Consider the following 24456-nt stretch of genomic DNA (forward strand, 5'->3'; position numbering starts at 1 on the left):
GCATTAGATCCAATTACAAGCAGCTGTGAGCCTCCATGTGGATGCTAAGAAATGAGCTCAGGACCTTTGCAAGAGCAGCCACAGCTTAACTGCTGAGCCTCCTCTCTAGCCCCTACCCATGCTTTTTCAAAGAGGGCGGATTCACCTTGTTCACACCCCAATAAAAATGAGTACAAGTTAGGTTAAAAAGATTACTTCTCCTGTGAATAGGTCACCTGGGTGGGACTGCTGCCAAGGACCCTATGTTCATCAGCAGCTCAAAATATAAGGGATTTAGATTTAAGTGAGCTGAGCCTGGGACGGAGAAGGGTTGCCATGAGTTAAACTTGGGTTGAAAATAGTTCAAGTCGGACTAGAATGAACAACAAATAATCCAGATGAGACACATCAGCAATCTTACCATCCTTCATTTGCACTGGGGAAAACCAGAAGAGGCTGTGTTAAAAGTCAAATGTTCCAGTGAGGGGGCTCAAGCAGTCCCCAAAAGGACTCAGGCAGCTCTTTGGCCTGAGTTGTGTAGCAGAGACAAAGCTCTGGTAAAAATGGTGTACTATTTTGCATTCAAGGCTCACTCACGTTCGTCATGTCAGTGATAGCTAATACTGGCTGGAAGGGGCAAGAAATGGCCCAATACCTCAGTACACCTGTGTACTTGTGTCACCCACTAATCCAGATAGACTTACAATGGCTTATTTTTGAGGCAGGGTCATCTCTATACCCCTGGGTATCCTCAGAGTTGCTATGTAAACCAGGCTGGCCTTAAATATTCACCTGCTTCAGCCTACCAAAATGTTGAGATTACAAAACATTTGGTAAAAACTAGACTTTGTTGACATTTTTCAGGATTAGCAACACACACTAAAACTCTATTGCTGCACTATGAACTCCTAGCTGACACCCCCACCCCACCCCGAATGTGACATTTAGGATTGTCACTGTTTTACACATCAGATGAATAGAACATACTTTCACTAAGGACTTCACTCTGAAACCTTTGTATTAACATTCTCCTCTTATTAGGAGGCATGTCAACTCAAGAGCGGGGCCTATCTGGGTCAGTGGACTGAGACCTGGTAAGACAGCCTCAAGCTCAGGCAGAGGGGCTCAGGGTATCTGACACTATCAGCTGCTAAGAACCCTGTAATCATTTGCCCTCACTCCTGTTTCTACAGGAAATCAACCCTCAGCCCAATCTGATTTCACTCCTGTTGGTGCCTAGATGGCCCTGTGAATGGCTCTTCAGCCTATATCCTTCCAGGCTGGTAACTAACTCTTTAGATACTCACAACATAGGAAGCATTTAGACAGATGCTCTGCACCGAGTGTCTAGCCTTGACAACCCCCACTTCAGATGAACAAGTTCCTAACAAGAGGAGTTTTGATGGCACAACTAAAGACAAACGCAGGGCCACAGCTCAATGAGCCACAGAACAGGAGGCCTAAAGGAGGTGGTCGAACAAATCAGTGGACTCTTTATTGCTTCTGGGGTGTGGGGCTCAGGAGCTCTTGGTGGGGCGGGTCCGTTTCCTCTTCACCACCACAGGCTTCTGGCTTCGAAGGATGGCACTGGCTCTGCGGATGGCCGCCTGAGGACAGGATAAGGAACTTAGCTCACAAACTCAAAAGACACTCCCACTTACTGCTACCTGTTTCCTAGGACTACAGAAAGGCTGTCCTAAGGCTGGGAAGTCAGAAGAATCTCCAGCCTAGCTCCAGCTAGGCAGAGTCAAGAACCCAGGCCTACATCCAGTCCCTCAGCTGTCCCCTTGCCCTAAGGATCCATCCATTACTCACCATACGCAGATCAGGGCGGTACTTGTTTTTTCGGATCATGTGCCTGATGCTGCTGAGGGTAGCCCGAGCATTCTTGTTGATGGTGGTCCTCACGTAGGAAGTGGCAGGTTTTCGCTGACCTGTTAAGGAGAGACTAGGAATCAAGTCCATCTGCATACGCCCTTGATGAAACACAGCCTCACCGAAGAACATGCTCACTCTTACTCGACTGTCTTTCCACCAGCCCATTCACTACACTCCCTAAGTGGTCGCCATAGGTCGATCTCAACCAAGTCCTGTGAAAAACCCATTCCTCTTTAAAACTCCCAGATACAGCAGGAATATAGTAGTACAAGCCTTGAATTCCAGCACTCAGAAAGCAGAGTCAGGTTGATCTGAGTTAGAGATCAGCCTGGTCTACAAGAGTTCCAGGACATTACCGTCGTCTATATAGAGAAACTGTAAGTTTCTCCACTTTTGGACTTTTAACTAGGAAGTCAGAGGAAGGACAGGAGCTCTGGGAAAAAAAGGGAGAGCTACTGTGTGCAAAGGCTCACCGGATCTGCGTTTCATAACCACCACGACCCCTTTGCCATCAGCCGCAGGCTCCACTCCGACCGTCTTGCGGTGAATTAGCCCGTTGTAGCGGAAGGAGTTTCGGGCCTTCAGATTATTGGGCTCCTGGGGAATAAATTTAGAAGACGGTTAAGGCCCGGATATGCCAAAGAGGCAGAGTGCCTTCTCCCACACGGGCCACACTTACCGTGCTGTACGTCTGCTTATTCCTCTTGATCAAGAAACTGGAGCAGTTCCGAACGACCATCCATTGCAGATGCGCGGACATGGCGGCGACTAGGGAGAAACCGGACACACGAAAGATGTCAAATAGAGAAGCATGCCGTGGATAGGCGTCTAGGTAATCGGAAGCACGGTTGGGAGAAAACGAGCAAGAGCTTTGCAAGGCCGGAATGAGTGACCAAAGGAGGTAGGCCGAACTAAGACCGCGGAGGCTGAGAAAGGAGGGGAAGGGACGCTGAGGCCCCACTTCCGGCGAGGAATAAGGACTATGAACGGCCCTTGGGTACGAGGAGAGAAAACACAGGCTGGAAACCCAGGCGGTGGGCGCGAGATGGCGGCCACGCGGGACGGACAGAGGACTCACGCTCACCTCCTCTCCCTGCGGCGGCCGGAGACGGAAAGAAAGACACTAGGGGCGGGGCGACACCTTTAAAATGACAACGCATTTCCGCTTCCTCCGGTGGCGCTCTTGAAATCCGCCACCCAGCTTTCTCCGATCCTTGGGTTCCGCCTCCGAGTCTTTTTGACTCGGGAACCTTCGGAAATCTTCGTCTGTAGATCCCAGCGAGTTCTCGCGGTGGCACGATGCTGCTGGTCGGAAGTTTTCGAACTTCGTCACTGGGTTTTCGTGAAGTTCCAAAAGCAGAGATCTGGAGAACTATTTCTCCGCCGCATCACCCTGGTCTGTTCAATTAGCACTTAGCACTAGATGATGGGCACTAATAAATATTTTGAAAAAAGGGTTTTGCACCCTTGTCTAGTAGATTCCGAACTTATCCTCCCACCTCAGCCTTATGGATGCAAATATTGAGGATTCCAGAACTGTATCATTACGTGGGGCTTAATTGATTTTAAGATTTATTTATTTTTTAAAAAGTATTTATGTTTACTTATTTCTTATTTGCTATTCATTGGTGTTTTGCCTGCATGTATGTCTGTGTGAGGGTGTTGGATACCCTGGAACTAAAGTTACAGCAGTTGTGAACTTCCCGGTGGGTACTGAGAATTGAACCAGCGTTTTCTGGAAGAGCAGCAGCTAGTGCTGTTAATCGCTGAACCATCTTTCCAGTCCCAACTTAATTAATTTTTTGTAATATGTATGAGGGCTTGCTTGCTTGCTTTCTCCTGTCCTTTCTTTTTAAGCCCGGATATATGTATGGATGCTATGTGCTCGCCTGGTGCCTGGATTTAGTTAGACAGTTGTGAGTGCTGGTAATAAAACCTGGGTCCTCTGAACCACTGCGTCTTCTTTGCAACCCCAGATTTATTTACATTTAATTATGATGTATGGGGATGTTGTGTTAACATATGAAATGCAAGTCCAAAAGAAATCATTGATCCCAGGGAACTAGAGTTACAGGCAGTTTGTGAGCTGCCTCACGGGAACTGGTAACCAAACCCAGGCCCTTTGCAAGAATGGATCTTTAACCACTGAGAGCCATCACTCCTGTCCTCAAGACTTGTTCTTTAAATGGATGCATGAACGATTTTAAAGATTTTTCTCTGGCATGGAGTCTTCAGATGGTTCCATTACTCTTCTTGACTGTCCCCCACACAAACACCAGTGCCCAATGGACCATTTTCAGACCTCTCTAAAAATGTACTGCTGTCTAATAACTTGATTCTCTCATGCCTGGTTCTTTCTATGCAGAAACACTCCTTATGTCTGTCCTCAGCGATACCTGGCCAATCCTGGCAGCTTTCTAATTTTATTTGTGAGTACACTGTCACTGTCTTTAGACACACCAGAAGAGGGCATCGATGGTTGTGAGCCACCACATGGTTGCTAGGAATTGAACTCAGGACCTCTGGAAGAACAGTCAGTGCTCTTAACTGCTGAGCCTTCTCTCCAGTCCACCACAATCATTCTTAATATTTTATTAGCATTTAATTATGCATAAAGTGGGTTTATATGGCATTTTCCTATATGTATATAATATATACTCCCTTCTCCCACCACAGCTAATCTGTATGTGTGTGTCCAAGTGAGTTTCCTTTATGTTACTTATAGGCTCATGGATGGGAGTTTGTTTACAGGGGTACCAATGGCTGCACCAGTGTAGAAAATGTCATTTTCTCTTCCATCATCCTGAGTTTTCTCCAACTCTGAAACTACATTAAGTCTTGGGAGAACCTAGACAGAACTGTCTTGAAGTTTCCCACCCCAGGGGAGAATGGACTCACCTAAGTGTAGATGTGTGGAAGATCAGGACTTTCCTGTAACAGCTGTTGGTTCCCCAGAGTTTTCCCCATGGCTTGACCCAACCATTTGCCTGTGCCATGCTGCCTCCCAGCTCCAGAGTGCCCTAATGCCCTAATTGGAATGGACCCATTAAATTCTCCCTCAGTCAAAGCCATATTCAGGGATCAGCTTCCAGAGTAGGACATTTTTTCCTAGAAGCATTTATCAACAACAACAAAAAGGCCACAGTTTTGGGTTGGTTTGACTTGAGACAGGGTTTCTCTGTGTTGCCTTGGCGGTCCTGGATCTCGTTCTATAGACCAACCTGGCCTGAACTCTGAGATCTGCCTCCCAAGCGCTGGGACTAAAGGCATGGGCCACCACTCTCAAGCTAAAGCTACAATTTCCCTGCCACTTCCTTTCTATGACACTTGGACACTTCAGAAACTGGCTGGGAACTCGAGGGCAGGTCGTGTCAGGTTAACATCTGAGCACTAACAGAACCCTGAGCTAAGTATATTGTGTTCACATGCTGTCAGCCAGCACCCGGGAGATGGGTTCATTGTAGATCCACCCTTGGTTCACAAGAGATCTCAAAAGACAAGCAAGGAGACAGCAGCTTCAGGGCTCTGGCTGCTCCAGAGAATGTCTTTTTGTGCTGTGCAGGGCATGCTAGGCAAGCACTCCATCAAGGGAACTACAATCCCAGCGTGTTCGGTTTTTTTGTTTCTGATCCCAATTTTGGTTTACCATGGGCCTAGTGGCCCAGGTGGCCCCCGGGTGGCGGGCACTAAGTAGAAACGCCATCTAGCTAGCTGTATTTTGCCACCCTGAAGTTTGGCCCTAGTCACCTGGCCTGCTTAATGGACAGGGTCGTGCACCACAGATCCTCCCAGACCTCAGTCATATAGAGCATCATCCGGGCCACCAGGTCCAGGCTGTAAGCTCAGGTGACCATGCAGCCACTGGGCACACCTGGCGCCGGGCCCTAACTCCGCCCCGGGCAGCCGCACCCCGGGACGCTGTCGGGGAGCAAGCGGCGGCGGGCCACCGAGGGCCATGGCGGCCGCATCACCGGTGTGCGGCTCGCAGGCGTCCGCAGCCTGCGCTTCAACACCCGCGACCGCACCGGCTCCAGCGGCCGGCCTGGGTCGCTGCCGCATGGCGCTGCTGCTGGCCGTGGCCTTGGACGTGGCGGGTATGGCGGCGCTGCTGACCGGCGTGTTCGCGCAGCTGCAGGTGCGCGGCCGCGACTTCGGGGACCTGCTCATCTACTCCGGGGCGCTGCTGGTTTTCCTGAGCCTGCTGGGCTGGATTCTCTGGTACACCGGCAACATCGAGATCTCGCGCCAGGAGCTGGAGCGCGACTATGGCCTGCGGCCTTCGGCGATTGCCCGCCTAGCGCGCAAGCTGTCCCGCCGCTGGTCGGCGCCCGCCACCGCCAGTCCCCGTACCACAGCCGGTCTCCGCTCAGCGCGCAGAGCGGCCCGCACGCCCCAGCCGTCCGCCTCCGGCTCCCGCCGAGTGCGTCTGCAGCTCGCCACGCTTGAGGCGGGGCCCGGGACGGCGGGCACAGGCAGCGAGTGAGCCACAGGTGAGGACACGTAGAAAGAGTGAGAGATGTGGGGAGACAGACACGTCGCTGAAAGGGGAAACTGGAGGGAAATGAGACGGAGATAGCAGAGACACGGAAGGATGGGTGGGACAAGGTTAAGAGTCACAGCACACCCTCCTTCTTTTGCTCCCACGTGCAACAGGCCTCATGCCATCCTCCCTGTAGTCAGTTCTCTGAGCTCATTACTGTTACTGTACAAGAAGTAGGTGACACTCTTGCCCGGACCACACAAATGTGCAAATGGAAGAGCACCATTAGTCCAGACTAATGTGAAGTCAAAGGTGAAGAACCAGTTGGCGCAGAGAGAGGGAAAGCACCCATGTTCCTTCTGATGTTTGAGACAAGGACTCACTATGTAGCCCTGGCTGTCCTGGAACTTGATTTGTAGACCAGGCTAGCCTTGAACTGATATCAGCTTTTTTTTTTTTTTTTTTTAAGATTTATTTATTTTACTTATACGAGTACACTGTAGCTGTCTTGAGACACACACCAGAAGAAGGCATCGGATCTCATTACAGATGGTTGTGAGCCATCATGTGGTTGCTGGGAATTGAACTCAGGACCTCTGGAAGAGCAGTCAGTGCTAGATCAGCTTTATTTGTGTGTGTGTGTGTGTGTGTGTGTGTGTGTGTGTGTGTGTGTGTGTGTCTGAATGCCCTAAGTGTCAGATGCTGGCAGAGGCCAGAGGAGGGATGGTGTCAGATTCCCTGTAGAGTTATAGGCAGTATTGACCTTCTGATGTAGGTGTTGGGAACTGGACTTGGCCCCTGCTCAAGAGCAGAAAAAGCACTCTTAACCATGCAGCAATCTCTATCCCCCAAATTTTATTTTTTTAAATTACACTTACCATTTGCATGTTATGTGTGCATTTGTAGTACAATGCATTTGTAGCATCTATTCTCTCTTTCCAGCATGTAGGCCCTGGGAATCAAACTCAGGCCATTAAGCTTGGTGACAAGCTTACCCAATGAGCCATCTTTCTTTTTTTTTTTTTTTCTTTTCTTTTCTTTTTTTTTTTTTTTCGGAGCTGGGGACCGAACCCAGGGCCTTGCGCTTGGTAGGCAAGCACTCTACCACTGAGCTAAATCCGCAACCCATGAGCCATCTTTCTTGAAGCCCCTGAATTTCCTTTCTTAAACACTCTTCAGCTTCCCTGCTTCTACTCAAAGACCTGCTATGGCTCTCTCTTGCTGTCGCATTAAACCCAGGCCATTAGTCAATAAGTAAAGCCTCCAATTTTTAAGTTCTGCCTTTTCCCACATTTTATTTGCTTTTAAATCTCTCAGACCACAGATAGACAGATGTCCTTCATAACAAGGAGGGCCATTGCTATCTGCAGTCCAACCAGAAGACTTCCAAAATTTTCTTTAGACCAGCTCATTCCTCTGACCTCCTCTGAGTATTCATATTGTCTGTGCCCGTTCTTATCGTTGTTTGGATAACCGCATGGTATATAACTTCAGTTGGAACTGGTTCTCACATCTGCCAGAGAACCCCATACAGGGAAACCCAGGGTCTTTGGTGTCTTTGTTCCTAACGCCACCCAGCAAAAGTGTGAACTCAGGAAAGGTTAATAATGTGTAGGGTGGGTGAATCCATAAGTAGATGGGTGGGTTGAGGACGGATAAATGTGTTGCATACAGATTGATGGACGAATGGATACATTTCAGTTGCTAGATGGGTGGATGCAGAGCAGACAAGTTGGCTGATGGATGGGGTGGATCGGTAAATGGTTTGTAGAAGAGTGTGTTGATGAATTGGGTGCGTGGGAGCAATAGGATTAATGAATTGATAAATGGCTGGAATGGTTCCATAGAACCAATGGATAGATGAATGAGTGTTTGCTTTGTTTTTGAGACAGTCTTGCTGGTTATGCCCAGGTTCACCTTGAACAGAGTCCTCCTGGTTCATCATGACATGAGTTGTTTAATAGATGTAATGGATGAGTAGGTGGATGAATAAATACATAGGGTTAGGTGAAGAGAAGCATAAACGTGAGTTATAGGATTGTTTGGGCAGGTAGATATGCAAATAAATGGATGGGTTTGGGTTTGGATAGATGGGAATGACTAAATTCATATCCTATGTAGGATATCTGTAAAAGAATTAAACCCTAAAACTGTGGTGTGTGTGTGTGTGTGTGTGTGTGTGTGTGTGTGTACACGTATGTTGTATTTGCATGTTGTGCACACATTTTGAATAGAGGCCAGAGGATTAATTTTTGGTTTATTCCTCAGGAACCAGCAATCTTGGTTTTCGAGACAGGATCTCTCCTTGGCCTGGATCTCTGATTAGGCTAGACTGGCTTGCCAATCAGCCACAGGGGTTTAAGAGTCTCTGCCTCCCCCGCACTGGGCTTACAAGCAACATGGAGTCTGGCACTTTTTATATAGCATGCACTAGTGAATGCACCATGGTGCATCTGGGAGGGTCAGATGACATCTTTCGTGAACAGATTCTCTCCTTCCACCACAGAACTTAGGTTGTCGGGGTTACATGGCAAGTGTGTTTACCCAGTGAGATAGCTCACCAGCCTAAGACATTTTTACTCTTCTTCTGGGCATCCAAAGACATATTAATTCTATTCTGTACTTCATGAAAAGTAAGAATTTGAGTCTCTGTTCTGTGGTTCAAATGAGGAAACAGCTAGGGCTGGGGGTATGGCTCAGTTGTAGAGAGAGCTTACCTAGCATGCATGTATCAAGCCCGCCCTGGGTTCAATTCCCAGCACCACATCACAGAAGACATGGTTGGTCAGCTCTATAATCACAGCACTCAGGCAGATCACAGCAAATTCAAGACCAGCCCAATGTACATAGTATGTTCCAGGCCAGCCAGGACCATGATAGTGAGCCTGTTTCAAAACAGCAAAACAGAGTCTGGAGAGGTGGCTTGGCAGTAAGAGCACTAGCTGCTCTTCAGAGGACCTAAGTTCCATTCCTAGCACCCATTCATAAGTAACTGCAATTCCAGGAGATCTGATGCTCCCTTCTGGCCTCCATAGACACCAGGCACAAAACATTTCTATGCATAAAATAAAACACAAATCTTAAAAAATTACATGCACAAAATATTTAAAGGCTTAATAACCACGTGTCTGTGAAGCATGGACAAATGTTGGATCACAACACTAGATAGATGCCAAAATAGTCATCTGTGGTTAACTTGGCTCCTGAAGATCCTTGACATTTACGCAGAAGTGTACATTTGGGCGAGCCTCAAAGAACTTGAATTTTGACATAAGGGCATGCTCTAGGAATGCCAACCTCCCCTGTGACCAAAATTCACACAAGGGGCAAATCTTTTCCTTCTTCTGCCTTCCTTAACTTAACATGGTCTCGTTATATAACATAGGCTGGCCTGGCACTTCCTATATAGACTAGGCTGGACTTTAATATGTGGTACACTCCTGCCTTTTAAATACCAGGGTTACAGATGTGAGCTACCTCATCTGCCTTGGTTCTTTGTGGTTTGGTTTTCTTTTTTCTTTTTTTTTTTTAAATTTTGTTTTTAAGTACATCTATTTATTTTTAAATATTTTATTTATTTATTCATATATGTGATGAGTACACTGTAGCTGTCTTCAGACACAGCAGAGGGCATCGGATCCCATTACAGATGGTTGTGAGCCACCATGTGGTTGCTGGGATTTGAACTCAGCACCTCTGGAAGAGCAGCCAGTGCTCTTACCCGCTGAGCCATAGTTATTTTTAGTATGTGTGCATCTGTGTGTGCTCTGGAGTGTGTATGTATAGATATCAGAAGGTAACCAGTGGGAGTGGGTTCTTCCCTTCCACCATGAGGGCCCTTTTGGTTTGATTTATTTGAGACAGGAGCTCACACTCTGTAGCCCAGGCTGGCCTCAAACTATGCATCCCAGATTAGCTTTGAAGATCCTCTTTGGGCTAGAGAGATGGCTCAGCTGTTTCTTTGTCTATTTTTTTCCATCTCTGTTTCTCTCTCTAGTCTTTGTGACTCCCTGGGTCTGTCTCTGTGCCTCTGTCTCTTTGCTTTCTCCTGTCATAAACTCCGATCATTGGATTCTGGTGAGTTAGAAGCACATTGGCATACACATCCCCTCAGGGTTCCAGAGCAAGCAGAGGGGAGCGGGATAAGCTTAAGTGCCTATCAGTGAGTAAGGATCTCCCTGGCCTTTCATGGGTTAGAGAACCTCACAATGAAAGGAGAGAAGAGGAGCAAACCTAACTAGCCACTAACCCCACCTTGCCTTCCCACAGATAACCTCATCCTAAGGACCTGACTGAGACATGCAGCTGCCGTGGACATCACTTGGACAGCAGGAAACCCACCTGTCACCTCACTTGGATAAATGTTTCACTTTTGGAGCACTGCTTGCCTGTCTGGTTAAGGGCCTGAACTGGCAAAGGGGAGTGATTTGCCAGGCCAAGACACCTTTGTTCTTGGGGGCCCTGGAGATAGTAGGACCCCAGCTTCTTACTGACTCTTTGATAGGGGCACCTAGGAGGTGAGAAGAAGGATCTTGAGTGCATGCAGACCCAGCCAGCCCAGGCTTCCCTAGGGTAGTTTAGATCTGCCAAGAACAACAGACACAGGGGCACACTGAACTTGCAAGATATTTACTACAGGGTTGGTCCTATATAGAAAATGACATTGATGCAGGATACCTGCAAGACTAGGAGGAGAGAGAGAGAGAGCTAATTGGACAGACTGAAGCTGAGTGCAGACAGCACACTTCCAAGAAAAGGCTTGGCCAGTGGAGACTCTGGGAGCTGAAGTCCTTGCTGGATGATGCCCGTGCACTTCTGTAGCCACTCAGGCACTGTGCTGAGGGGCAAGGGAAGTTTGAGGACTGGAGATTAGTTGCTCATGGTGCTTCCTAAAACAGCATGGTTTAGGACACGTTACCATGGCTGTGTGTATCCCTAATACCCCAAATCCCCCTATTGGAAGCTCACTTCATTGTAACCCCCTACACAAGCACCCACACCTAGAACTTCCATGATTCAGATCCACAGTACTTATTCCCAGAACCCACTCTTAACAGACCCCTCTACACTAAGCTCACAGTCCCTAATCATACCTACTGCCCACATTAAGTCCTTACCCCTTAATCTCCCTCAAAGTACATGTGCACACCGTGCAAGGCACTCGTAAGGCCACCTGCTCCCCCACAGATCTCAAAAAAGACACACATTTATATGCTACATCTGTATTAAGGGGTCCTCCAGGGTTACCCTATTCTTCAGCTCCCTCTGTTTCCTCCCCGGAAACTGTAGCTGCAGCTTCTACTTCAGCGCCTCCTGAGGATTGTGGCACTGAGTACACTTGGGTAGTGGTGGCATCTGGGGTTGGCTTCTTGTTGGCCGTTCGTCGGTCCTTAGACAGTAGGGAGACTGACCCTGCCAGTCTACTACATTTCCCTCGTAGAAAGCGTGGTACATGCAGCATGTCTCGGCGCCTGGCCCACCTGGTGGGGAGAGCATATGTTCAGCTTGAATCACTCACACCTTCTGTGGAGAACCATGCCTGCTGGCCTCCCAGCCACACTCACCAGAAGAGAGAGATACTGGTGATCAGGAAGAGTAGGCTGCCACAGGTCCAGCCCAGTGCCCACATATGCTTCCTCCGCATATTTTCTAGAAAAGGGGAGGAGGAAGGTCCAGGGATCCACCTTCTGCACCCTCACCCTCTGAAACATCCAGTCTTCGGCCAGGTCACTCACCATCTGGCCGTTGATGATAGCATACACCATCCCGGTAGCAGCATCGCAGGCGTAGGCAGAGGTTGGGATTCTCGATTGCTGCCTGACCCCCACAGCTCTCTCGGTCCCACACATCTCCCTCACAACCTAAGGGCCACCACAGTAGGTGCTAAGTAACAGAACTGTCCCTGGAGGCTACAGGCACAAGAGCGCCAAGGCCAGGCTGTGGGGCTGTGGTACTGTGTATTTGGCAGTATTCTTTAGAGGAGCCAAGATTCCAGACCCAGCCCTCCTCCCTCAGACCTAGCTTCCATCCCTCCTCCCTCAATCCTGGACATCCCAACCCCACCCCTCTTCCTTCAGAGAGTCTTCCACAACCCTTCTCCCTCAAACTCAGGAGTCAAGGTTGCAGGCAGCTCTCCAGACCCCAGACCCAGGGTTATAGGCCTCAACAATCATTCAGACCTGAGGCTCAAAGCTCAAGATCTCCTTTTTAATAAAAGTTTCCAAGCTCTTCACCTCCCTCAGACCCAGAGGTTGAGTTCCCTGACCTACTTCAGATCCAGAGGTCAGGCCTTAGTCCCTCTCTTCCATACCCTAGGTAAGTCCCCTGACTTCTTCCTTTAGATCTGAGGAACCAAGGACCAAGATCTGGCTCTCCTCCCTCAGACCGAGTCCAGAGGTTGAGTTCCCAGCCCTCCTTCCTCACACCCAAGGATCTACCCTGCAGCTCTTCTCCTTCAGATCCAGTGGTCAACCCCCAGCCTTTCTCTCACACACCCTACAATCTTAACTTGAGGTCCCTTCCTTGGGCCCCAGAATTTTGGCTCTTGCTTACTCCATGGGTAGAAAAATCCCTGGATTCCATTCGCATCTGTGGGAGAAAAGGAGTGATGTTGGGAGACTGTGTGGCAGCCAACGTGATGACCCTGGCCACAGCCCTCTGATGGCCCTGCCCACAGCCCTCTGATGGCCTCATCAGTACCCTCACCTACTGAGCCCTGCATCAGCAGGAGAAGGCCCAAAGCTGAGATCCCAGACCCCACCATGTTACCTCCCCAGACCCCCTGGGGCCTCTATGGAAAGAAACCTTGAAGGACATCAACCCTAGCAACAGCTGGGCCCCGCCCCAAAAGCTTCAGCCCCAGTATTCTTAGTTCTGTTGCTAGGGAATCCCTTCAGCAAGGGGTTCACAAGGAGGGGTGCCCTGGCCCCATCATTCCTGACTGGGAAGTAGCTCCTTACTTAGGAGAAGAGGTGGGTGGGCACTGGGAGACTTCCGATATAGAGAAAGCCTTCTCAGCAAGAGAAGAGGAAAAGAGAAACAGAACAAAGCAAGGGGCTGGAGATGGCCGTTTTCATCTGGAACCTGACAGGGTAAGGATCTGGGGTTGGTGAAATCTTTGAATTGCAGAATGCAGAATCCATTTCTTTCCTAACCCAATGTCCAAAGAAGCTGCCTCAAGAGACCCAAGTTTGGAAATCCTCATTGCCAGGGTATTTTTCCTTTTAGCAACCAGGAAAAAAAGGACCCTAGGACACTGGGGTCTCACTGAGCCCCATTATTAGAGAAGGTTTCCTCAGCAACCAGATCAGGAGGAGGTAGGGATGGTGGGGGCTGGTGGGTTGGCCCTGGGTTTCTTATCACAGGCTCCATCAGGCCTCTGCTTTGGGGAACACAGACCAGGGGCGGGACTGACTACCTGGCCCTGCTAGGACTGAGGTGTGGTCACTGTTAGAAGCTGTGATGGTGACTCCTGCCAAAAATTTTGGGTCCCCAAAGAGATTTCAGTTTCCTATTTGTTAGTGAGGGAACACAAGCTAGAGCAACTCAGATTGTTTGTGTTTGTTTTAGCCAAGATTGCCCTCCTAGCTTCCAAGAAGTCAGATTAGAGAACATGTTACCATGGTTCCTCACGCACCTGAGCTCACTATCCACTTGGCATAGTGAGAAGGGTTTCTCAGTTCCTGAGGGAGGAATTGGCCCTGGACTCATGGGATGGCTGGGGCATCCTGAAGGTGTTGGATCTGAGGGAAGGAAGGGAGATATTATCCTTGAGTCTGAGGGAGTGAAGATGTCTGGAGAAGGGAATCCTTGAGACTGAGAACTGTGACGCTAGGGGCTAAGGGTGGCAGGTTTTGGGATCCCTGGGTCTGAGCAGGAAGAGCTGGACCCTGGACTTCCTGAGGCTTTTAGGGGAAGAAATTAGATCCAAGACTATGAGGTCTGAAGAAGGAAGGCTCCCTGGGTCTGAGGGAGGAGTGTTGGGGTCTAGAGCCCTGATTCTGAGGAAGCTTGGGGCCCAGATTTCAGATCTGAGGGGAAAAAAGGACCGGGGCCTGGATTGCCCCTTCTGTTTCTCAAGCTTACGAGGGTGACTCTTTCATCCCCGGGTCCTCCAGTAAACATCCTAGAGGGTGCTGAGTGGGCCCTGGGCTGACTCCGTCAGAGATGACACAGGTCCGAGGGGGCTCGGCAGGGGGTCTGGGGGTGGGGGTCAGAGGGGTTACCAGGCTGAGGCCATGCAGCTGCTGACCATTTCCTGTGTCAACACCATCTGGACCCACTTCCCAATTCCCTGGATTCCTCAGGGATCAAGGAGGGGGTGGGGGTGGAGCTGCCTGGCTCTGGACCGCGGATTGGGATTGGGGTGGGGGGGCACCGTCAAGACTCTCACCGCTAATGACAGGTTTAGGCTGCCTCTGTGGCTGACCTGCCTCGTCACCCCCCAGAGGCCAGACAGGACCCCCCAGGGACAGACAGACGGACACACACAGCCTGGGATGTGCTGACATCACACCCAGCCAGCACCAGCTCACCCAGGGGCCAGCACACCATCAAGGAAGGCCCCCCTGGATAGATCCCCACATCCTAGGGACACTTGGTGAAATGCCTCAGAGGTCTTCTCTTTGCCTCTTCTTTGTTTTTTGATTACTCAAGCTGGTGTTCCTAGCACTTTTTTTTTGCTTCTGTCTTCTCATCATTGGGCTATGAAATCCTGTTTGTATTTGTTTATCTTTGCTGTCTTCTGTCATTTTGGGGAATTCCCAAAGTCTCCCACCTCGTCTGTTTTTTTTTCTCATTTCCATAAAACTGGTACCCCAACCCTCACCCAGGGAAGACCCAGGCAGGAGTCCCAAGTCCACTCCAGTCTTTCTGTGGTCACTCTGGGGAAGATGAGTCTTTCCCCACAATCCCCAGGGTGGAAAGTGAAGCAGGACTGAGAACAAGCAAGGAGCCCATGACCCAGACTCACAAACTTCCTCAAACACAAAGTTCCCCCAAATTGTAGGACATCAAATTTTCTTCCAATTATATAAAAAAAACGAGGGTTTAGTACCCTGGGTCTGATGGAGGAGGGCTGGCTGGGGTCTGTTCCCTGGGTCTGAGGGAGGAAGGCTTGGGTCTAGAGCCCTGGGTTTGAAAGAAGTGAGCAAGGGCCTGTACTCTGGGTATGATAGAAGAGGGCTGGGTACCTGAGAGCCTGGATCTGGAGGGCTGGGATCTACAGCCTTGGGTTAGAGGGAGGAGGATTACGGTCTGTACCCTGAGCTTGAGTTTAACCATCTCAGGAGGGTTAAATACCTGAGACCCTGGGCCTGAGGGAAGAGGGCTGAGGTCTGTACCATGGGTTTAAGGAATACGAATATGGGGAGACAGAAAGGTAGGGAGATGGTATGAGTTCTTGAATCTCATTTGGGGGAAAGGGCTGGCATTTGCAGTCCCTGGTATTGGCCAGGTCTGGCTACAAGCCCAGTCCCCTATCCCCTCAGGCCAGGCCATTCTCCAAGCTGGTGGCCTGAGTCACCTTGGCTAGCCCTCATGGTCTGGGGGGGCTACGTCAGCTCTCCCCTCATTGACGCAGCCTTGGGCCCCCCCCCCCCACGCTGACTCAGCCGGAAACAGGCCCCCTGAGAGGCAGAGACCCAGTGGTCAGAAACCTGGGTCCCAGCAGGAGCAGGGGCTGAGGAGGGCCCCTGGGGGGCCCCTAAAAGGGGTGATGTGACAGACTAAGAAAGAGAAGGAGCTGGTACCTGAGGCGATGAGGTCATGTCCCACCATGGGGGGGGGGCTGTGACCTCACCCCCTGGGGGATCTGAGCAGTTCTCCCCACCTAGTGGTGAAAGATGGGGAGGGGAAGCCTCTGGGCTGCCAGTCAGTCCAGAGCCAGCCCTCGCCCTCCTCCCCCATCTCCAACCAATGCAATGGGCCTAAAAGACCAGCATGGGTGGTCTACAAAGAGATTTTTTTTTTTTTTTTTTTTTTTGCAGTTCATGTAATTGTCCTGTGTCCAGAGCTATCCCATTTCCCTCTTGAGGAGGAGGCTTCTGGGATGTATGTGAGTTGATTTTGATGTCCCCATCCCTTAACGGGCTGTGAATTCTGAACCAATGGTATTCATCCATTGAACAGGGTACTGCTGCAGTCCCTGAACAGGTGTGTTTAGCTTTTACCTGCATAGGCTATTATGTGGCTCTAAGTTTCTAGTACCCACCTACTCACTTTTGCCATCTCTCTCCTTGACTACCTGTGCCTCAGTATCCATGAGACCAGAAACAGTTTTCTAGTAGTAGTTTGCACAATACTTCTCACTGTGGCATTTCAGGGTAGGAAGGGAGGTATGTGTGTATGGGAATGTATGCATATGTGGGTGGGTATCTGGACCTACATGCAAGTGTATAAGAGACCGGAAAGGGACACTGAGGGTCTGTCACTCTCAACCTTACGCCCTTGAGGAAGGACCTCTCACTGAATCTGGAGCTAGGCTGGAAGACAAGCTCTAGTAATCCTGCTGTGTCCACCTGTCCACCCACAGCGCTGCAGTTACACATGCTCAGCTTTTTATATAGGCGCTGTGGACTCAACTCAGGTCCTCGTGTTTGTGCAGCACTCCTACCCACTCCTTAGCCACAGAAGATGGTCTTACTTGCCCCATCTACAGAACTGTGGAGTTGGGGGGAAGGGCAGCAATATGGCCAGAGACCTCTGTAGAGAGCCTTTCTCCTTCTTTCTTTTGGTCCTCATCTTATCTCATCTAACCTGTCTCTAAGGTGACCCCATCTTTGGTACATTCTTCTGCAGCCTGCATCTTCTTTCCATGTCGTGCCCCCTTTCTCTTTAAGGGGTCTCTGCTTCTTTTTTTATTTATTTTTATTTATTTATTTTTCTTTTCTTTTTTTTTGGAGCTGGGGACCGAACCCAGGGCCTTGCGCTTGCTAGGCAAACGCTCTACCACTGAGCTAAATCCCCAACCTCTCTGCTTCTTTTTTAAAATAGGGTTTCAAGTACTGTAGGTTAGTTTCAGTCTTACTGTGTAGCTAAGGATGACCTTGAACTTCTGAACCCCCTGCCTTCCTCTCCCCAGTGCTGAGGTGCAGGTGTATACCATCACACTCTGACATTTGAGCCACACCCTCAGCTCCTCAGTTTCCCAGTCTCTCCATCTTAGAGACTAGGTATCTATATATCCTACTGTCCTCATCTCTGTGCATCTTCTGCCATCCTGGTTTTAGAGGCTCCATCCCTGTCCCAGTGTTCTCATCCTTCTCTGTCATTCAGATTCTCCCCCTCACCTCCACCTCCTCAGGTCCTGGACTTGCCTCTCCTCCTGCCTCCCCATCTCTCAGTACTATCCTGGTCCATGCAGACCACCACCCACAGCCAGGCTCCATAGAGCTCTTGAGCCTTGTGTCTGTCCCAGCCCGTGGAGGTGGAGGGAGGGGACGCCAATGACCTCACCGGCCCCTCTCAGACCACCCCCCCTTCACTTTTCAACTTTTCCAACTTTTCCTTCCGTGCCCTCCTCCGAGCAAGGCGGTGTGAGCCCTGCTAGGCAGCCGGCTCGTCTGAATGGAAAAGGCAGGAGGGAGGGTGAGTCAGGATGTGTCAGGCCGCCCTCCCCTGCTGCCTGCCCCCCGCCCGCCCGCCCCGGCCCCCTATATAACCCCCCAGGCGTACACACTCCCTCACTGCCTGGCCTTTGCTGCTCACACTCACAAACCTCCCCTCCCCAGGCCGAGGCCCAGCTGACCCCCTGGGCTCCCCCGGCAGCGGACAGGGAAGGGTTAAAGGCCCCCTCCCCCCGGCTCCCTGCCCCCTGCCCTGGGGAACCCCTGGCCTGTGGGGACATGAACTGTAAGTTGGTTCCAGTTCATGGGGTTGAGGGGACAGGGTTGGGGGGAAGGAAGGAGAAAAGGATTGAGGGGGTGGGGAGGATGGGAAACAGAGTAGGGACAGAGGGCTAGAAGAGAGGAGTCATGGGGAGTCAGACTGAGAAAGAATAGTGAGAAAAGTGGGAGTTTGAGAGAAGAGAAAGAGAGAGAGAGAGAGAGAGAGAGAGAGAGAGAGAGAGAGAGAGAGAGAGAGAGAGCGCGCAAGAGGCAAGAGACAGCCAGACACTGACAGAGGGCTAGGTGTTCGGAGGTGATCCTTAAGGGCCCCGGGTATCCCAGGGAGTCAGTGGGAATCTAGGAACAGAGACGACCACGAACTCCCAACAGCGTGGCTTAGGGAGGGAAACTAAGGCACAGAATCCCAGATGATGACAGCAAGCCCCAGAGGACCGGGACCAGGCAGGCGAGGCAAATGAAAGAGGTGCGGACAGAGAGTTTAAAGAACCAGACAGATGCGCACCGGCTAGGGGACGGGTGCACCGACAGACGGCCGAGGAGGGGCTTGCGAAGAACTAGGCACAGCTAGAGGGGACCAGGGGGCGGGCTGGGGGTGTGATACGTGAGCTTGGCGGCCCGGGGGGCTCTGATTGGCTGGCTGTCCCAGAGGTGGGCGGGGCAGCTGGGGGATGGGCAGCCGGCAAAGGAGCTGTCCTTAGCCCCTGAGCCCCGAACGCTGCCCGCTGGGTCTCCAGCTGCGTGCGTCCCTGAGCGCCTCTCCGACCAGGTGCGCCCAGGTCCTCCCCGACGCAACGGCCCAGCCTTCTGCAGCCACCTTTGTGGGCATATGGGAGTGGGTCCAGGCGCCTTCCTGGAGAGGAATCCGTGTGTTTGGGTGTCAGCTCCAGTCTCTGGCTCCTACTCCTGTTCCCAGGCCGGCTCCGGCTCCCGGGGCAGGGGAGGGGGGCAGGTTCTGGCCTGTGCCTCCCCCCTCATGCCCCGCCCCGGGGCCCAGATTCCGGCGTCCGGGGGCGGACGGGAGACGCCCGGCCCGTCTACCCGCCCCGGGCCGCGTCTGCTCCGACGGGCGGGGCAGCCAGAGCCAGGCAGGGAGAGGGAAGCCCGCCCGGACTCGGGCTTTGCGACCTGCCCTGGGGCGCCCCACCCTGAGACTCAAGACCTCCAGGTCCTCCTCCCTCAGATCCAGGCGTTCAGGCTCCAGCCCTCCTCCCTCAGACCCAGGAGTCCAAACCTCAGCTCTCCTCCCTCAGAACCTGGAGTCCAGACTCTAGCCCTCATTCTTCAGTTCCAGGGTCCCGAGGCCCGGCCTTCCCTCCCTCAGACGCAGAATCCAGGCTTCATCCCTCCTCCTCCAAACCGTAAAGTCCAGACCTCAAGTCCTTCAAAACCAAAATTCTGGACTCTAGCCTACCTCACTCAAGACCCAGGTTCTAGACTTCTTAGAGGCAGAAGAATCTAGACCCCAGCCCTACTACCTCAGACACAGAGTTGGCCTGATTTCTTTCTGTCCACAGGTGTTTGTCACCTGGTCCTGGTGGTGCTGAGCCTCTGGCCAGATAGAGTCGTTGCCCCTGGGCCACCAGCTGGCTCCCCTCGAGTGTCTTCAGACCCTCGTGCAGATCTGGATAGCGCTGTCCTCTTGACCAGGTCCCTCCTGGCAGACACACGGCAACTAGCTGCACAGATGGTAGGAGATTGGAGGGACAGGGTATATTGAATGACAGTCACTTCTCTCTCTTGGGCACCTAACGAGGGGGAGAGCTTGGGGCTCCCCTCACAGCTTCTTTCTCACCAGAGAGACAAATTCCCAGCTGATGGAGACCACAATCTGGACTCCCTACCTACCTTGGCCATGAGCGCTGGGACACTGGGATCTTTGCAGGTGAGAGCTGGCTGATAGGGCGTCTTGAAAGACTGATGACTGAGGGTACTAACTGAGGGTACTAACTGAGTGTGCTAACTGTCCCCTGGTTTCCATTCTTTGTCCCCAGCTTCCTGGAGTGCTGACAAGGCTTCGAGTAGACTTAATGTCCTACTTCCGACATGTACAGTGGTTGCGCCGGGCAGCTGGTCCTTCCCTAAAGACTCTGGAGCCAGAGCTGGGTGCCCTGCAAGCCCGACTGGAACGGCTACTTCGTCGCTTACAGCTCTTGGTATGCTCTGGCTCCAAGACCTTTTACTTCCATTCCGATCCCTTTGACCCTAAGAAACAATAAGACTGAGATTTTTGACTCCTCTGCCCACTCAGACAGGTTTCTCTGAGTAGCCCTGGCTGTCCTGGAACTCCCTCTGTAGACCAGGCTGGCCTTGAACTCAGAGCTCTACCTGCTTCTGCTGAAAGGGGTGCACCACCACCACTCTGCTGAGATTTTGATCCTAACACCTCAGAATCCTGGATGACTTTTGAACTCCAGCCCCCAGTTTGATCCCTGAGAATGAGATATCCAAGATCCTGTAACTGTGAGACCTTGAGGTCCCAAGACCCCAGAATCCCTCAGAGCAGCTCTTAACTGATCCTCAAGGTGACAAGCCACCATAGTTCATTGTCTTGTGTCCCCAAAACCCAGCCCATGATACTATGAAACCCCAATCTTGACCACTTGTCTAAAAGTCTAGACCCTGAATCCCAAGATCCTTAGGCCTAAGACCCCTACCCTGAGTCAACAGGATCTAGATTTTCTCGTGAGAATTAGAGGCCTAGGCCTTAAGACGCCTAAAGCTGTAAACCTCTAATGCCCAAAGTCCTAGATCCCAGCCTCCTGCCAGATCCTCACATCTCAAGCACCCAGTTCCAGTCCCTAAGATTCAAGATCCTGACCAAACCAGTCTTGACACTCTACAATGCCAGACCTCAAGTCTAGACCCTAGCTGAGCACGGTGGCAGTGGCCTGTAAGTCTCAGCATGAAGAGGTACAGGTAGGTGGTTGTCACAAGTTTAAGGCCAGCCTGATCTACTTAGTGATTTCCAGGCTAGCTATGGAAAAACATAGCAGAAACCTGTCTTTAAAAAAAGCAAAGCCAGGTATGGTAGCAACCGGTTGTGCTCCCAACGTTTGGAGGGTGGTACATGAAGAGACGGAGTCCATCTCGGCTGTATAGTGAGATTGAGGCCAATCTGGACGTATAAGATCTCCTTTCAAAATACTCCCCGCCCTGCTCTATGTCTCATTTCCAATATTATGAGGTTCAAAAATATCAAGACCCCAAATTCCAAAACCTCAGACCAGTAGTCTAATAGACTTCAGACTTTGGTCCCTGACTCTAAAGACCCTAGGTCTCAAATTCTTGCTCCTAACTTCAGACCCTGGACTCTAAGCTCTTAAGACACTAATTCTGACTTACTGAGAAGAAATTGGCCAATGTCATTCCCTAGAATTCATTCCCTAGCCTGGTCCTTAGTACAGTAATATCTCTCTCTCTCTCTCTCTCTCTCTCTCTCTCTCTCTCTCTCTCTCTCTCTCTGTCTCTGTCTCTCTCTCTGTCTCTGTCTCTCTCTGTCTCTCTCTGTCTCTCTCTCTCTCTCTCTGTGTGTGTGTGTGTGTGTGTATGTGTGTGTGTGTGTGTTCATTAAGACTATTAAGACTTGAACATAGGGTTGGAGACTTAGCTCAGTGGTAGAGCTCTTGCCTAGCAAACACAAGGCCCTGGGTTTGGTCCCCAGCTCTGAAAAAAAGAAAAAAAAAAAAAAGACTTGAACATACAGAATTGAGAGCCTAGAGTCCAGAGGTCAACATTGGGCATCTTTCTCTATTGATCATGTTCAGCCTTGATTATGTTTGTTGTTGAGGTTTTTCTGTGTTTATTTTTTTTTTTTTGGTTCTTTTTTTTTTTTGGAGCTGGGGACCGAACCCAGGGCCTTGTGCTTCCTAGGTAAGCGCTCTACCACTGAGCTAAATCCCCAGCCCCTTATTTTTTTTTAAACATAGAAATTTTCTTTTTTTTTAACATTTATTTATTTATTATGTATACATCATACAGCTTTCTGCCTGCATGTATTCCTGCAGACCAGAAGAGGGCACCAGATCTGATTATAGATGGTTGTGAGCCACCATGTGGTTGCTGGGAATTGAACTCAGGACCTCTGGAAGAGCAGACAGTGCTCTTAACCACTGAGCCATCTCTCCAGCCCTCTGTGTTTATTTTTATTTTTGAGGGGTTCTCTGTGTAACATTGGCTATCCTGGAACTCATTCTGTAGACCAGGTTGGTCTCAAACTCAGAGGCTCTGCTCTGCTTTTTGAGAAGGGGTTTCTTACTGAACTTGGAGCTCACCAATTGAGCTGGACTGGATGGCCAGCAAATCCCCCAGAATCCTCCTGTCTTACTTACCCAGTACTTAGATTACAAGTACATGCTGGTGTGCCCAGCTTTTTTACATGAGTTCCAGAGATCATGTCCTCTTGATTGTGGGGCAGGTACTTTACTCCTTTATTAATTGTGCATTATCCCAAGCTGCAGGGTTTATTTGTTAAGAATTATTTATTGGGGGCTGGAGAGATGGCTCAGCGGGTAAACGCACTGACTGTTCTTCCAGAGGTTCTGAGTTCAATTCCCAGTAGCACATGGTGGTTCACGACCATCTGTAATGGGCTCCGATGCCATGCCCTCTTCTGGTGTGTCTGAAGACAGCTACAGTGTACTCATAAATAAAATAAATCTTAAAGTTATAAAAAAAGATTTATTTTGTGTATATGAATACACTATAGCTGTCTTCAAACACACCAAAAGAAGTCATCAAATCCCATTACAGATGGTCATAAGCCACCATGTGTTGCTGGGAATTGAACTCAGGACCTCTGGAAGAGCAGTCAGTGCTCTTAACCACTGAGCGATCTCTCCAGTCTTGTTTTTGTTTTTGTCTTTTTGTTTTGAGACAGGGTTTATGTACCCCAAACTGCCTTTCCTATGTAACCTTGAATCCTGGTCCTTCCACCTCTGCTTCTCAAGTGCTGGGATTACAGCTGAGAACCACCACACCCAACACAGCTTCAGTTTTCTAAGCCCCAGGCCCCTTATCTTTTGCTAACCTTCTTTCTCCCTTCAACAGATGTCTCGCCTAGCCTTGCCCCAGGCAGCCCCGGACCAACCTGCGGTCCCTCTGGGCCCTCCTGCCTCGGCCTGGGGAAGCATCCGGGCAGCTCATGCCATCCTAGGAGGGCTGCACCTGACCTTGGACTGGGCCGTGCGGGGCCTGCTGTTGTTAAAGACTCGGCTGTAACTCAGGACTGAAAGCCACCATCGACATCGTCCTTTAAAGCCAGATCTTATTTATTTATTTATTTTGGTACTTGGAGCGGGGGAGCATGATGAACAGGGGCATGCCACACCCCAAACAGCCACACCCAGCTAGATAAAGTCCTTCCAGGAGACCTGGGTGAGGGGGCTCACCTGTGGCTTATTTATACTTATTTATTTAAAGAATTGGGGTGGGTGCATCTGAGACCCTGAGGAGCAGGGAACTGAGATCCTGGGTCCTGGGTCTTTACGAAGTCTATTCACAGTGTCTTCCTCACTTTTTTATTATTTATTAAACAATTACTTTTTATATTAGGAGGATGGAGGGGGGGAAAGGAAGCCTGGGGTTTTTATACCAAAATGTGATTTTTTTTTTGTGACACAGAGAAGTGGGGTATTTAACTATTAATGTGGGGTATATAACTATTTAGAGGTTATTAGCAGGAATATTCCAAAGGGATCTGAGTGTAAACCGGTACCCTAGCACTTCAAAGGTCCTCAACAGATACTTAGCAAACGGACCGAAACACCTCATGTCTAACAGCACCTGCATGGTACAGAGATAGCAAGGTTCAAGGTGTTTCAGCAAGAGTCACGCACCCTGGCAAATGGGAAACAACTTAGGTTTTCGGGGGGGGGGGGGGGCAGGGGACGGATGAATCTAGTTAGGGAAGTTCCAGGCAAAGACTTCTTTAGATGTTGAACGTCCCTGTGCCCCGAGAGCAGCAGAGGATAGAACCTCTCTTTCTATACATGGATATAGATTTTTTTTGTTTTTCAAAATGGAAACACCAAAATGTTGACAACAGCTGCCTCAGGGTTGAAAACAAGAGATGGCACTGTGGGTGACTGTTATTGTTTGTGCTTGCATTTTCCAGAGTTTCCACCATGACTGTATTTTGCATGACACGTTTACAAACAATAATAAACACTATTTTTAGAAGGACAGTGTACCAGTCTCCTGTCTCACCCCACTGTATGTGCTTCACACATTCACAGTAGGACTCAGAAGGGACCAAGAAAAATGGTTATTTGGTCC

At 50.2% G+C, this 24456-nt stretch overlaps 4 protein-coding genes across 6 annotated transcripts; 2 read left to right on the plus strand and 2 right to left on the minus strand.

Moving 5' to 3' along the window:
* Positions 1–389: 389 nt before the first annotated feature.
* Positions 390–2977, minus strand: Rpl28 (ribosomal protein L28). Its single transcript, NM_022697.3, has 5 exons — positions 2942–2977; positions 2537–2625; positions 2331–2454; positions 1795–1913; positions 390–1586 (listed from the first exon to the last, which is right to left on the minus strand). Exons 2-5 carry the CDS (start codon positions 2615–2617, stop codon positions 1497–1499), a joined length of 414 nt encoding a protein of 137 aa, NP_073188.2. The 5' UTR covers positions 2618–2625; positions 2942–2977; the 3' UTR covers positions 390–1496.
* A 2347-nt stretch (positions 2978–5324) lies between these two features.
* Positions 5325–10717, plus strand: Tmem238 (transmembrane protein 238). The gene is made up of 2 exons (NM_001400949.1): positions 5325–6347; positions 10607–10717. The coding sequence occupies exon 1, from the start codon at positions 5813–5815 to the stop codon at positions 6338–6340; it is 528 nt and encodes a 175-aa protein (NP_001387878.1). The 5' UTR covers positions 5325–5812; the 3' UTR covers positions 6341–6347; positions 10607–10717.
* Positions 10718–10950: 233 nt separating this feature from the next.
* Positions 10951–13181, minus strand: Tmem190 (transmembrane protein 190). Its single transcript, XM_039100631.2, has 6 exons — positions 13043–13181; positions 12890–12925; positions 12073–12198; positions 11902–11986; positions 11585–11817; positions 10951–11226 (listed from the first exon to the last, which is right to left on the minus strand). The coding sequence occupies exons 1-5, from the start codon at positions 13098–13100 to the stop codon at positions 11586–11588; spliced, it is 537 nt and encodes a 178-aa protein (XP_038956559.1). The 5' UTR covers positions 13101–13181; the 3' UTR covers positions 10951–11226; position 11585.
* A 4885-nt stretch (positions 13182–18066) lies between these two features.
* Positions 18067–24360, plus strand: Il11 (interleukin 11). 3 transcript variants are annotated; one of them, NM_133519.5, is given in 5 exon segments: positions 18067–18187; positions 19698–19870; positions 19979–20065; positions 20175–20336; positions 23230–24360. In NM_133519.5, coding segments are annotated over 5 exon segments (600 nt in total). In that variant the 5' UTR covers positions 18067–18180; the 3' UTR covers positions 23401–24360.
* Positions 24361–24456: the final 96 nt, after the last annotated feature.

The sequence above is a fragment of the Rattus norvegicus genome, chromosome 1 (genome assembly GCF_036323735.1).
Source record: "Rattus norvegicus strain BN/NHsdMcwi chromosome 1, GRCr8, whole genome shotgun sequence".
NCBI classification, from domain to species: Eukaryota; Metazoa; Chordata; class Mammalia; order Rodentia; family Muridae; genus Rattus; species Rattus norvegicus.

What these genes read in the sequence shown, in the direction of transcription:
- Il11 (XM_039085515.2), top strand. An exon ending in GGACACTGGGATCTTTGCAG is followed by an intron (nt 20,066 to 20,174) that starts GTGAGAGCTGGC and finishes CTTTGTCCCCAG; the next exon opens with CTTCCTGGAGTGCTGACAAG. An exon ending in TTCGTCGCTTACAGCTCTTG is followed by an intron (nt 20,337 to 23,229) that starts GTATGCTCTGGC and finishes TCCCTTCAACAG; the next exon opens with ATGTCTCGCCTAGCCTTGCC.
- Tmem190 (XM_039100631.2), bottom strand. Translation starts at nt 13,100, where the DNA reads ATGGTGGGGTCTGGGATCTCAGCTTTGGGCCTTCTCCTGCTGATGCAG. An exon ending in GCTGATGCAGGGCTCAGTAG is followed by an intron (nt 12,926 to 13,042) that starts GTGAGGGTACTG and finishes TTTCTCCCACAG; the next exon opens with ATGCGAATGGAATCCAGGGA. An exon ending in ACCAGTATCTCTCTCTTCTG is followed by an intron (nt 11,818 to 11,901) that starts GTGAGTGTGGCT and finishes TCTCCCCACCAG; the next exon opens with GTGGGCCAGGCGCCGAGACA.
- Rpl28 (NM_022697.3), bottom strand. Translation starts at nt 2,617, where the DNA reads ATGTCCGCGCATCTGCAATGGATGGTCGTTCGGAACTGCTCCAGTTTC. An exon ending in ATAAGCAGACGTACAGCACG is followed by an intron (nt 2,455 to 2,536) that starts GTAAGTGTGGCC and finishes TTTATTCCCCAG; the next exon opens with GAGCCCAATAATCTGAAGGC. An exon ending in GGTTATGAAACGCAGATCCG is followed by an intron (nt 1,914 to 2,330) that starts GTGAGCCTTTGC and finishes TCTCCTTAACAG; the next exon opens with GTCAGCGAAAACCTGCCACT.
- Tmem238 (NM_001400949.1), top strand. Translation starts at nt 5,813, where the DNA reads ATGGCGGCCGCATCACCGGTGTGCGGCTCGCAGGCGTCCGCAGCCTGC.